Raw genomic sequence first — 13,163 nt, 5'->3', positions numbered from 1 at the left:
TGGCTGCCATTTGGGGTGGCTAAAAGCCAGGAAGGAGAACACAGCCTACAGCCAGCTCCTGAACTTATTGGAAGGCCAAGGCCTCAAGAGGACAGGATATTCAAGCTGATGGATCCCAGGTTGTCCTTGTGCACAGCTGGCTGCAAGTGCCTGGAAATTAAAGCCCCCCTTGGTGACAGCTTTGAACCAGTGTCTCATCATCAGGCTTGGGGGAGAAGACAACCCAGCTACCTGCCCCTCAGCTGAGATAACTCTAATGTGTGTGTTTAATGTCATTTCCTAGAGCTTCTCCAAAAGATTAAGCTGCAGTTGCCCACTCTGGGAGCTGGTTTAATAAAGCACCTCAAGGGCTGGGCGCAGTGACTCACACCTGTAATCCCAGCACTTTGGGAAGCCAAGATGGGCAGATAACCTGAAGTCAGGAGTTCAAGACCAGCCTGGCCAATGTGGTGAAACCCCATCTCTACTAAAAATACAAAAATTAGCTGGGCGTGATGGCAGGTGTCTGTAATCCCAGCTACTTGGGAGGCTGAGGCAGGAGAATTGCTTGAACCCAGGAGGCAGAGGTTGCAGTGAGCGGAGATCATACAATTGCACTCCAGCCTGGACAACAAGAGCAAAACTCTGCCTCAAAAATTATAATAATAATGCACCTCAAGTTGTCTGACTTTCTTTTCCATACCTCACCTTACCTGGTATCTGTCCCTGTACCTCTCAGGTAAACCACAGACCTCAATCTTCATCTCAGAGCCTGCTTCCGCGGGAGCCTGACCTGCCATTCCTCATGGTCAGCCCTTCTCAGAAGTGCCCAGGAAAACACTGGAGGGCAAAACACCCACAAATTGATGCCAACAAGACATGATGGGGTCTTGGAATTAGTGCCCTCCAGGAATTTCAAGAGTTCTCACCCTCTACACCCTACTCATGAACACCTACTCATAAACACCGTATTGGCCGGGCGCGGTGGCTCAGGCCTGTAATCCCAGCACTTTGGGAGGCCGAGACGGGCAGATCACGAGGTCAGAAGATCGAGACCATCCTGGCTAACACGGTGAAACCCTGTCTCTACTAAAAAAATATAAAAAAAAAAATAGCCGGGTGAGGTGGCGGGCGCCTGTAGTCCCAGCTACTCGGGTGGCTGAGGCAGGGGAATGGCGGAAACCCGGGAGGCGGAGCTTGCAGTGAGCTGAGATCCGGCCACTGCACTCCAGCCTGGGCGGCAGAGCAAGACTCTGTCTCAAAAACAAAAAAAAAAAAAACAAACAAAAAAAACACCATATCTTGGGCATCAGAAAACACCAGACTCACACAGAGATCTGGTTGCCCCCACAGAGCAGTCAGAGCCTTGGCTTGGGCCTCATAAATCAACGCCTGTGGCTCTGCAAAAGGAACAACTCATGATCTGCAAAGTCAAAGACCATTTTCTGTTGATCTTCCTTCATCCAGGAATGATTCACCAAAACAATACCCTGGAGTTTAGCGCTAAGCAACCAGAATCGTCTCCTGTCTGCACATACAGATAAATATGGGTGACCTTCCTTTGTGATAGATTGGTGCTGAGGGCATTGAAACACATGGGGACATGAAAATGATGTGTGGTTTGTTGGAAGATGAATTTGTCTTCACACGACTCATGTGTCTCTTTGCTTTACCTTTGCTAAAGGGTACACTACCAGAATAAAAGTAATAATTGCAGTGTTAACAATACAGAGGCATTCCTTATACATTTATTATTCCCTAAGTACTGGGTGAAACACATTGTCTGACTGAATCCTCACATAATGCTTCTCTAAGGTAGGTACTGTTATATTCTATTCCCATTTGCAGAGGCTTCTAGAAGTTTCAGTAACTTGCCCGAGGTCTCACCGTGTTAAATAGCTGAGCAGAGCGTCAAACACAGCTCTAGGCTACAATGCTGTGAACAGGAACCGCCACATAATTTGTGGAGCTCAGTGTAAAATGAAAATGCAGACACCTTGTTCAATGATTATTAAGAATTTCAAGATGGTGACAGCAGAACATTAAACCAAGCCCCAGGCCCTTCTAAGCATGGGACCCTTCTGCTCGCTGGGCTGTGTGAGGCCACAAAGGCTGTGCCCCATGAAGCTGTCTTTGGTTATGTGGGCTCAGCAAAAAGTGACGTGAGTGATGACAAGGGCCTCAACATTTAACCCTGTTGAATCCTAGATGTGATTCAATGGGCCTGGCTATTTCATCAGAAGAACTAGTCATGTTCTGTCACGATCTAAATCAGTTCATCTGATAGAACTGCACAAGCTGGGCCTGCAGAGTCTGTGGTGTAAAACATGGAAACAAGGGAGCAGACCCAATGGGTCAGGTAGCTCTTGGGTTTTTTTTCCTAGGTGGAGTCTTCTTTCTCTGTCACCCAGGCTGGAGTGCAGTGGCACCATCTTGGCTCACTGCAACTTCCACCTCCTGGGTTCAAGTGATTCTTCTGCCTCAGCCTCCCGAGTAGCGGGGATTACAGGCGCCCACCACCGCATCCAGCTAATTTTTGTATTTTTAGTAGCAATGGGGTTTCGCCATGTTGTCCAGGCTGGTCTCCAACTCCTGACCTCATGATCCACACACCTCTGCCTCCCAAAGTGCTGTGAGTACAGGTGTGAGCCACCACACCCGGCTGGCTTTTGAGTTTCTTGTAACTCACACAAGGCCCAGGAACAAATGTGGCCTATTGTAGACAGACCTGGACTAGTCTTTTGAGTAGGATGCCAGTGCAGATGTGGCCAGAATTTGCAAGAATTGAGGCACAGGTGGCAGCCTCTTACCAGCTAAATAAGCAACCATTCACCAAATTTTGAAGCTGGAGACATAGACGCTAATTGTGTGTTTTCCCCAGCCAGGTAACTTTGGCAAGTTCCTGAGCCTCTTTGACCTTCAGTTTTCTCATCTGTAAGACAGGGATATGGTATCTACCTCTCAGGGCAGGAAGTGGGATCATGGATGAAATTATGTTGTACATATATGGCTGTGGGCACACAGTAAGTGCTTGACTCAGTGTATGATATCCGATGGCTGTTTTCACCATGAATTCGGTGGGACAGTTGAAAGAGCACATGATCTGAAGGCAGGTTATGCAGGCTGGCTCCCAAGCACTGACTCCCATCTTTTATTTGTGAAAGCATGGAAAAGTCATGGACCTCTTTCCAGAGTCAGCCCCCTACCCCAACCCCCACCCCAACCTCCACCCCAACCCCCACCCCAACCCCCACCCCAACCTCCACCCCAACCCCCACCCCAATCTCCACCCCAACCCCCACCCCACCCCCACCCCAACCTCCACCCCAAACCCCAACCCCTACCCCACCCCCATCCCAACCCCCACCCCACCCCCACCCCAAACCCCACCCTCATCCCACCCCCACCCCAAACTCCACCCCAAACCCCACTCCAACCCCTACTCCAACCCCCACCCCACCCCCACCCCAAACCCCACCCTCACCCCAACCCCCACCACCACCCCCAACCCCAGAGGGTGTCAAATAATTTCTACAACACATGGGATTCTACGAGCCACAGAAGAGCAGAGCATGATGGGAAGAGAAGAGGCGATCATTTTTATAGCCAGTTAGGGTTTGTCATTACTTGTAAACGATTTAAATTGAAGAAGAGGTTGGAAAGAGGATACCATCTTCTTCCTCAGATCCCCACTGGCCTCATGGATGCTTCAGGGGCCATCTTGCCTGCAACTCTCTTACAGGATGCTAAGTAATCTAAGTGGCTTTTTATTTGAAAGTTTTTTGCAACATTTCCACATTCTGGATCCCAAATCTGACTGATTCTATTTCAGTTCAAGCTCTACAGTCCAACCCAGAGGGTGCTGAAAAAGAAAACAATGAATCCATATAGACACCTGAGTCTTTATGTATTTTTACAGGATAACACCAATCATAAATAGATATCTGAGGTGGTTTATGTTTGGCAGGAGAAGTGTCTGTCCTTAACTGAATAACACTGTGATTTAAGAAATTCAATGTGCATAAAGAACTCTATCTTCCTTCAAAAAATATTACATGTATATACAGCAATAAAATCTAAAATTCTTTTCTAAACTTTAAGGACAGGCACAGTGGGAGGAAAATTGGACACCGTCTAATCATATACACACATAATATACAAAGACATGTGCGAGCTCACAGCCATACCGAATGTAAGCACTGTCATTTACATTTAGAACACTTTTCCAGCCCATCTGAATTCTAGTCACTCACTCACAGAGCCCGGGTACCACAGATAGCAACTGGGAATCATTTTTCTGTTCTGCTCAAACTTTGGCCTCTTGAATCGCTTTCCTCATTGGTTCTCCTAATGTGTTCTGCACATCAGCTTGTTTAAGAAGATTGCTGTAAACATCAAATCCAAATTCCAGGGTGTTTCTCACCAGAAGCCATCTCTCCATCAAAAGCAGCTCACAGAGAGGGGCCACGTGGACTGTCTGCCCTAAAATGACCTGACCTCCCTTCACCTGCCCTCTCTCCTTCTCTCTAGACCTGTCGTTGCTCCTCTGGCTCCAACACTCGCCTCAAACACCCTCTGGCACACACACAATGCATTCACTCTCATTTCTACAGAGTGTATTTAAAGCTGGGAAGGAAGAGGGTCGATCTTGCCCTTGGGGGATCTGATACAGCGCATAAAGACCCAGCTCCTTGAAGCTGACGGGAGGTTTTAGGCATCTTGCATACAATTATTCACCTGGTTGTCTGGGAAGGTTACCATGGTAACATTTCCAGAGTTTCATATATCTACATGTCATTGATAGATCCCATCAATTCAGCAAAGGGGGAAAAATAGTACAAGCAGCTCTCATCTCCTGTCTGGTCTGACGAATCACTATTTTACTTATTTGGGCATAATCTAGGAACAGCAACACGACACTCTTAACATTGTGTTTTTTTTTTCACTCAAGTGTATTTTAAAGTTGAAAATCAAAGTCCACCTGAAGAGGAATTTTTCTGTTTTATTCTTTCATTTTCTCAAGTATTATACTCAGGAGTGACTTCAGCTGCTGGCTATGGCATACTTTAATTAGTACGTATTGGGCCAAAAAAGGAAGCTCTAAATTCTAAAACCATCCCTGATAGAAAGGATAAACATGGGAAAAGATAGCAGGAGCTCTATAGTAACCTGAGTGACTTTTATAACAGTAGGCACATGCATTTCCGGAGAGAGATATCAAACATCTTCCTTTTGGTCCTCTGACTGAAGACAAAAGCTTTCTTCATGCACATCTTCTAAGGGAAGAGAAAAAGTCCTACCTATTTTACTAAAATAGTTCTTATTAAAAGGGCACTATGAAAAGAAATAACTGAGGAGTTTGTAACGAGGACCCAATTCTCATCAAAGCCTTGCTATAGCACAAAGTTTAGCCTTGGACCTTGGACCTTGGACCGAAAGGTAAGCTGGATATTTACATGGTGCCCAACATTAGCCATGCCTTAGAGACTTAGTTGGCAGTCATCCTTGGAGGATCATCTTCAGAGACAATGAAAGATATTTTCATAGCTTGCAACACCTTGGTCAAGCTTTGCACTTTAGCTTTCCAACCTGGCTTCCATGCAGGGAAGTAATAAGTCAATGTTGATACAAGCTGAGTTGGAACAACCATAAGACAGTCCCTAGAATCCACAAAGATCATCGTGTGCCTCTCTCCAAGCCATTATGCTAAAGGTAAGTCAACGTGACATACCTGTGGGTGACCCTTCCATGACATGGCCGATGTAGGGGCCTTCCCGAAAGATCGGTCGGTTGTCATTCTGATCAATCACAATGACTTCCAGAGGCACCGGCCCCTCGAGAGTTTTGCCATTGACATCAGTGGTCTCCACAAATAGCTATTTGAGCAAAGAGATTGGGGGAGAAAGAAGATATTAATTCATTATGAAAATTGAAATAAGGTTCTCTAGAGAAAGTAGGTTATATCAGCAATTTTATGAGCCCTTGGCAATATTGAAACTTTGGTCTCACTGGATAGTCACTGGGACTAGAATAGAAAGGAAACATTCCAGAATAAAAGGCAAAGATCAGTTCACTTTAGATCCCCCTTGGGAAATTTACAATTAATTCATCAAATCGGCAAAGAAAGTTAAAACAAACAAACAAAACCCCAAAACATAAACAGTCATAGCCAAGAAATTATGCTTATATCATTTCTGTTTTCCCAATATCATTATGCTTAAAAAGAATGTTATGCTAATAAAAATAAATGACTAAGCAGTTGTGAACCAAGTACATTAAGAGGTAACCAAAAGTGCTTATGGCAATCTTTTAGGAGAAAATCGGTCAGTATTTGTAGGGGGCTTTCCTCAGGAAAGCTAGGAACTCAGAATTTGGAGGGGCCTGAATGAGATCTTGGGATTCCTGCCTACCAGGCTCTTTACAATCCCAGAGGATTTCACAAGACCATGAATCACTTCCACAGGGAACTACTTTCAGATCTCAATGAAGAAGGCAGCATTAAAAAAACAGCCTTTTTGTTTCTCTTGGAAACAAAGAATTATGCCATGGCATTTCCAGTGAATCACAGGGACCTTACATGCACATTTTCTGTGCTTAATTCAACCTTGATTTCACTCAGCGATAAGAGTAATACTTCTTCTTGGATATAAGTGGTGGTTCCTGCACAGGAGTATTTTGGTCAGAAAAGGGCATCTGCATTTGGAATCCTAGTACAACTCATCCCTATCTGTGTGACTTTGAGCAAGACACTGGATCTCAGTTTTCTCATCTGTAAATGGGGTTAAAAAAACACCCATTGTTAGGAATAATAACAAACACTTATCCAGTGCTTCCTTTGGTTCTATACTAAATTATCTCACTTGATTCTCATAAAAACCCTTTGGATCCTTTTACAGAGGACAGAATGACAGCAAATAGGAGATAAATGGTGGAGTCCAGATTCGACCTTGGGAAGTCTGCCTCCAGAGCTCACATTTTTAACCACTACAAACAATATTTCTAAAGCATTTAATATGGGGTCTGTCACATATCTCAAGAATATTAACTGCTGCTATTGTTGCTACAATTATCAATACTATTGTCAAAAACGAGCCCAAATTAGAAAAATGAAAGACCAACATTCTTGTTACAAATCAGTACAGTCACATCCCACCTGATGGTATTGTAAACCAGTATAATCCTTTTCAAAGGCATGGCAAAATTCAACAGAAACCATGAAAGACTCATACTTTGTACTATTTTTATACCACTCCTGATCCTATATAAGTTTGCACTACATATTTGGAACGATTCACTGCATTGTTATTTCCCATAATAAAATCACACTGGCATCCACCTGAATGTCCAGTAGAAGCGAACTAGTTGAATGAATGTTTGTGTCACAACATGTTACAACACAATAATTTTTAAACTTTACTGATCTACTTAGAATATTGAGTAAAAATACACAAAATAACATGTGCATCATGCATATTTGACATACAAATATGAACAGAATTTGAAGGCAGTGAGCAAAACAAAACCAGGTATGTGTGGGTAGATAATTTTTTTCTTTCTTTCTTTTTTTTTTTTTTTTTTTAACATTACTTCATCCTTTTACTAGCAAGTTCACACACAGACATACACACTTGATTTCTGGGGCGATTTTATGCAATAACATAGGTCTGGTTTTTCATCTTCCCAAAATAGCCAAGGACTTGACTTTAACTCAACCAAGAAAAAAAAAAAAAAAACCCACCGTGCCTAAAGATAACAAACATCTTGGATCTGAATCCTAAAATTCTACATTCTATAACACTTGACCAGTATCACAAGTTACAAGTAGGATAGATAATCAGAATTCACATTTGCCAAATATTCAAAAATGCTGAAACTGGGAAGGGCAGACAACAGATCCATCTTAACACAATGGAAAGAAAGACAGAAACTAAGGAGACACCATTGATTAGGATGAATGCAAAATGTGGAGCTGAATCTCAGAAAACCAATTATGCAAACAGACAATCCAATGGTATTTTATGATACAAAACTATTCAGAGTTTGACTCTCAGACTTTTCAAAGGACAATAGTGTCAATAGAAGCCAAGACCTTTGGAATGCTCTCTAAAAACAGTGAAGTGCTGTTAAGTGGGATTTTCTTTTTTTTTTTTTTTTTTTTTTGAGACGGAGTCTTGCTCTGCCGCCCAGGCTGGAGTGCAGTGGCCGGGTCTCAGCTCACTGCAAGCTCCGCCTCCTGGGTTTACGCCATTCTCCTGCCTCAGCCTCCGGAGTAGCTGGGACTACAGGCGCCCGCCACGTCGCCCGGCTAGTTTTTTGTATTTTTTAGTAGAGACGGGGTTTCACCATGTTAGCCAGGATGGTCTCGATCTCCTGACCTCGTGATCCGCCCGTCTCGGCCTCCCAAAGTGCTGGGATTACAGGCTTGAGCCACCGCGCCCGGCCAGTGGGATTTTCTTAAAGTTAATTTAATATGAATTATTTGAGGACCCACTACACGTCAGCCATCATGCTGAACACCCTGGTATCCAGTGGTTATCAGGAAAGATACCCTAGCATGGAGAGACTGACAATAAACAAGAGAAAAAGATATGGACAAGGTAATTTCAGTCACAGATGAGGCCTTTGAAGGACATGAGATAGGTTTGAGTACGAAAGCTTCACTATCAAATACTGTAGCTGCTAGCGGCATGTGGCTATTGCAATTTACATTTATTAAAATGAAAAAAACTCAGCACTCCAGTCAAACTAGGAAAGTTTTGAGTGCTCAATAGTCACATGTGGGTAGTAGCTACCATATTAGATAACATGGATGTAGAACATTTCCATCAGTGGGTAGAGTATGATTGAAAAAGTGTGTGTGTGGTGGGGGGTGGGGGGAGGGCAGGGGGCACCTATTCGAGATAAATGGTGGAGAAAACCTTATTGCTGAGGGAATGTTTCAGCTGAGGCTTGAACGACAAGAAAGTGGAAAGAGATAGCCATACAAAAATACATGGAAAATGATTTCTAGACAGCAGGAAGAGCAATAGCAGACTGAGGTAAGAATGATCTTGGAACTAATTTGAGAGTGGGGAATGGTATAAGATCAAGTCAAAGAATTAGGGCTCTGCTCAACTCCAAATGGAGTAGGTTAAGCTTACATCCATACAAGATTTTTTGCGTAAAACAATCTAAACCAAGTGAAGAATGAAGACATTTTCTTCCTATGCGTCTCTGGGAAGGCAGAGATGAGAAAGAAGTATATCATGCTTCTTCCCAACAGAGGAAAACATAATAGACTGAATAAAATATATAATAGGAAATGTTTGTGTTTTACATAGAGGTTCATGTAGTTTTAAAATCATCTTATTAATGATGTGGATGAAAATTAAGCACATGCCATAAAAAAGGATGAGTTTGCGTCCTTTGTAGGGACATGGATGCAGCTGGAAACCATCATTCTTAGCAAACTATCACAAGAAGAGAAAACCAAACACCGCAAGTTCTCACTCATAGGTGGGAACTGAACAATGAGATCACTTGGACTCGGGAAGGGGAACATCACACACTGGGGCCTATCATGGGGAGGGGGGAGGAGGGAGGGATTGCATTGGGGAGTTATACATGATATAAACGTCATGCACATGTACCCTAGAACTTAAAGTATAATAAAAAAAAAAAGAAAAAAAAAAAGAAAAGAAAATTAAGCACATGCATATGCATGAGGAAGTTGTTAGTAAATACAGCCTTATCCACCCAATCACATACCGTAACAAAATCGGACATTCCTATGAGTTTTCATCACTGTTCTCATATGAAGGTCAGACCCGCAGTTAGCAAATGCCAAACTTTCTGAAGTCAGGCTCTTAAATTCCAGCGCGTCCTCCAGTATCAGAGAATAAATGTTCAATTACGTTCTTGCCTGCCTTCTTTCTTCCTAATTGAAATACCCAAAGCACACAAATCCTTAGTTTGAAAAGACTGGAACAATGCTTGTTTCCTTTGAATTACATGATAGATTCAAGTGGCTATGTTTGGGTTCTAAAAACAAAACAAGCTCATATGCATTCACAGACAGGCATTGTGATGCTTGTTCTTTATGTTGGAAGTAAGATGCCACTTGGTAGAAAGCTACCGTGAGAAAAACAAATAGGTAGCCGTGGCAGAAGGCAATGAAATACTTGCTCAAAGGAAATGGAAACCATCCAGCCCCCTCACTGCCTACTTCAAGACCACCCCCTCAGACAAGAGGATTTCTATTCTTGGATTCAATCGTTAACCTGCATGGGAATAAGAAGGTGTGATATAAACAAAAAAATGTCCACTGTGGAACCAGATGAGAGGGGCAATCAGTAAATGGCAGCTAGAAACAGTTGTCCAATGTCGCTGGATTTAATAACTGATTCCATAGGAGGTAGCCTGAACTCCAAGCAATGACATGTCTGGCCAATGTCTGTGCTGTCTGTACTAGTACCTTGCTATTCAAAGGTACTAACAGCATTGACATCCCCCAGAAGCTGGTTAGAAATGCAGGCTCCTCAGTCCTACCTAGAACCTACTTAGGAAACCCATTCATTTTAACATTGTTTCTAGAGAATTTTGGTGCACATTACTGTTTGAGTGATGTACTGAGACACAGGGTTTGGAGATGGAAATTCAACGGTCTTGTGAAATTTGGGAACTGTATTCCCAGGTTCAGCTATAGGAAAATAAATAAGCTCCAAACAGGAGGCTGAGTCTTGCCACCTGCTAGGAATTTCACTGTGTGGCTGTTGGACTCATTCATCACTCCCAAGTACACAGGCCAGGAAGATAGATGTTGTCTGCAGGTCTATCTGGAGAAGCATGCACACACGTGTGTGCGCACACACACACACACACACACACTCAGATGCAGGCAGACATATATACACATACCACAGACACAGCACACACATACCACAGACACAGCACACACATACAAATATACACATACACATGTTTCCCATAAACATCAATTTTTTTCCAATCTCCTTCTAATCTTCAACTGTGCATGCTGAATGCTTAAAAATCCTATTTTGTCCGATCACTTTTTGAGAAGCTGTCAAATACAAAACAGGTAAAAAGGAATTGGTTACTAATTGAAAATTGAAACATTGCAGAAAACCAAGTAAAACAGGGAGGTCCCAGAGATGGGAAAGCTCACAGAGGATGGTAATGAGTGTTGGGGGGCCCTGTATTTCCTTAGCCTTCGTGTGATTTTTGGCCCACAACAGAATTGTTTTCCTCCATTGAGATGAAATATTCCAGCGGGGAGTAACTCATTCAGCTTTATCATTAGGGGGCCTGTGGGTAAAAAGTCAGATTCTTTAGGAATTTATGTTTAAACCAGCACTTTGAGAGATTCTGGTGCTAGTGGTTTCCTGCCCACACTTAGGAAAGCTTGGCTGATCATGGGAGGGAGATCCAGATGCCACCAGCACTGGTGGGAGAGGTGGAGGGGAGAATTGCTGGAGGTGGGGGTTATCTGTGAAAGCCTGAGTGGAGGGCTTTAAGGAGCTGTGGAAAGAGCACTGGACCAGGATTCAAGATATTGAATCTTGCTGACACAGCCGATCTGGGCTCTGAGCAGGCCAGGCACCTTCCCATATCCTGGTTTTTGTGTTATTAATAAGAGCCTACCATGGCGACTTTGTAGTATCTTGATGCAGATTAAGTAAAATAATACACAAAAGTGTCTGATACAAGGCTGGTACCGACTCTGAACCCAAATATTACTCCCCAGTTTTTAGAGGCCCAGCTTTATCCTTTCCTGGAGAGAGCAAAACTATTTTACACTTATAATAACGTAATTAAAATATTGTTGACATTATTGGTGGCAAGAATTTTTTTAGCAGCCAGAGAGTATGATAAATATAGTTGCACATTTATCATTTTGCTCTAAATATTGTCCAGAGGATGACCCCTCTCCCAGGGATCAAGGAAGAAGAAACTCACAAGTCATTCTCTTCCTCAGATGAAACCTTCTCTTCTATCCCCAGCCACTCCATCAACACATCCTGCCCACATCATTGTTTCTCTTCCTGAATGTCCCCTCTTCTCTCCATCCCCCTCAACACTCCTTAAGATTAGATGCTGTCACTTCTCACCAGGGCTGCTGTGCAAGGCACCCTGTGGGTCTTCCTGCCCAGCCATGACTGCCTGCCATAGTCTGTTTTCTATAGGGCTTCCAGGGTGTCTTTGCCAATTTTTATTTATTTATGTCACCCTATATTGGATACCTTTCAATGGTTTCTCATCACTCTTAGGAAAAACAGCAAATGCCTTTGCTTTGACAAGTCTTTCTATAATCTGGCTCCAGCCCACTTCCTCAAACTCATTTCATGTTACAAGGAATCCCTCCTGTTCCTTATTATCCAGTTACACTCATCTTTTTTTAGTTCTTCCAAGTCATCACATTCTTTCCCGCAGGTATTTTTACATACAACCCTCCTACCAAGCATGGGTTTCCTACCTACGCTTCCTTGCTGCTGCTATTCATCCTTCAGATCTCGGCCCAAATATCAAGAAGATCCTCCCTTACTCCTCCAGAACAGCTAGAGTGTCCCTGGCTTACATTCCCATGGCATCAGCCTCCTTCCTTTGTAACACTTCCCGTATGTTATTACCTATTGGTGTGATAATTCAATTTACATCTATCTCTCTGTCTGGCCCCATGAGGACAGGAGCTTATTAGCAAATCCTGAAGCCTGGACCCAATGCCTATGTCAGGCCTCTGAGCAGAAGCGAAGCCATCATATCCCCTGTGACCTGCAGGTACACATCCAGATGGCTGGTTCCTGCCTTAACTGACGACATTCCACCACAAAAGAAGTGAAAACGGCCTGTTCCTGCCTTAACTGATAACATTACCTTGTGAAATTCCTTTTCCTGGCTCATCCTGGCTCAAAAGGTCCCCCACTGAGCACCCTGTAACCCCCCCACCACTGCCTGCCAGAGAACAACCCCCTTTGACTGTAATTTTCCTTTACCTATCCAAACCCTATAAAACGGCCCCACCCCTATCTCCCTTTGCTGACTCTCTTTTCGGACTCAGCCCACCTGGACTCAGGTGATTAAAAAAGTTTATTGCTCACACAAAGCCTGTCTGGTTGTCTCTTCACATGGACGCGAGTGACGGCCTCGTGCAAGACAGGCAGCTGATATGATATTGATTGCAAAGAGCC

The 13,163-nt window shown here is 43.5% G+C and overlaps 1 protein-coding gene across 1 annotated transcript in view; it reads right to left on the bottom strand.

The window, feature by feature from the left end:
- The window catches only part of CDH13 (cadherin 13), a 1,187,477-nt gene that overhangs the window by 449,262 nt on the left and 725,052 nt on the right, over positions 1-13,163 (bottom strand). Inside the window, exon 6 of the mRNA XM_033219143.1 lies at positions 5,711-5,855. Within this exon, the coding sequence (XP_033075034.1) occupies positions 5,711-5,855 (145 nt within the window). The remainder of the gene's footprint in view (positions 1-5,710; positions 5,856-13,163) is intronic.

This window comes from Trachypithecus francoisi, unplaced genomic scaffold (genome assembly GCF_009764315.1).
Source record: "Trachypithecus francoisi isolate TF-2019V2 unplaced genomic scaffold, Tfra_2.0 Lachesis_group10, whole genome shotgun sequence".
Lineage (NCBI taxonomy): Eukaryota > Metazoa > Chordata > Mammalia > Primates > Cercopithecidae > Trachypithecus > Trachypithecus francoisi.
The sequence above is the reverse complement of the archived record's forward strand: the minus strand, read 5'-3'. Positions and strand labels throughout refer to the sequence as shown.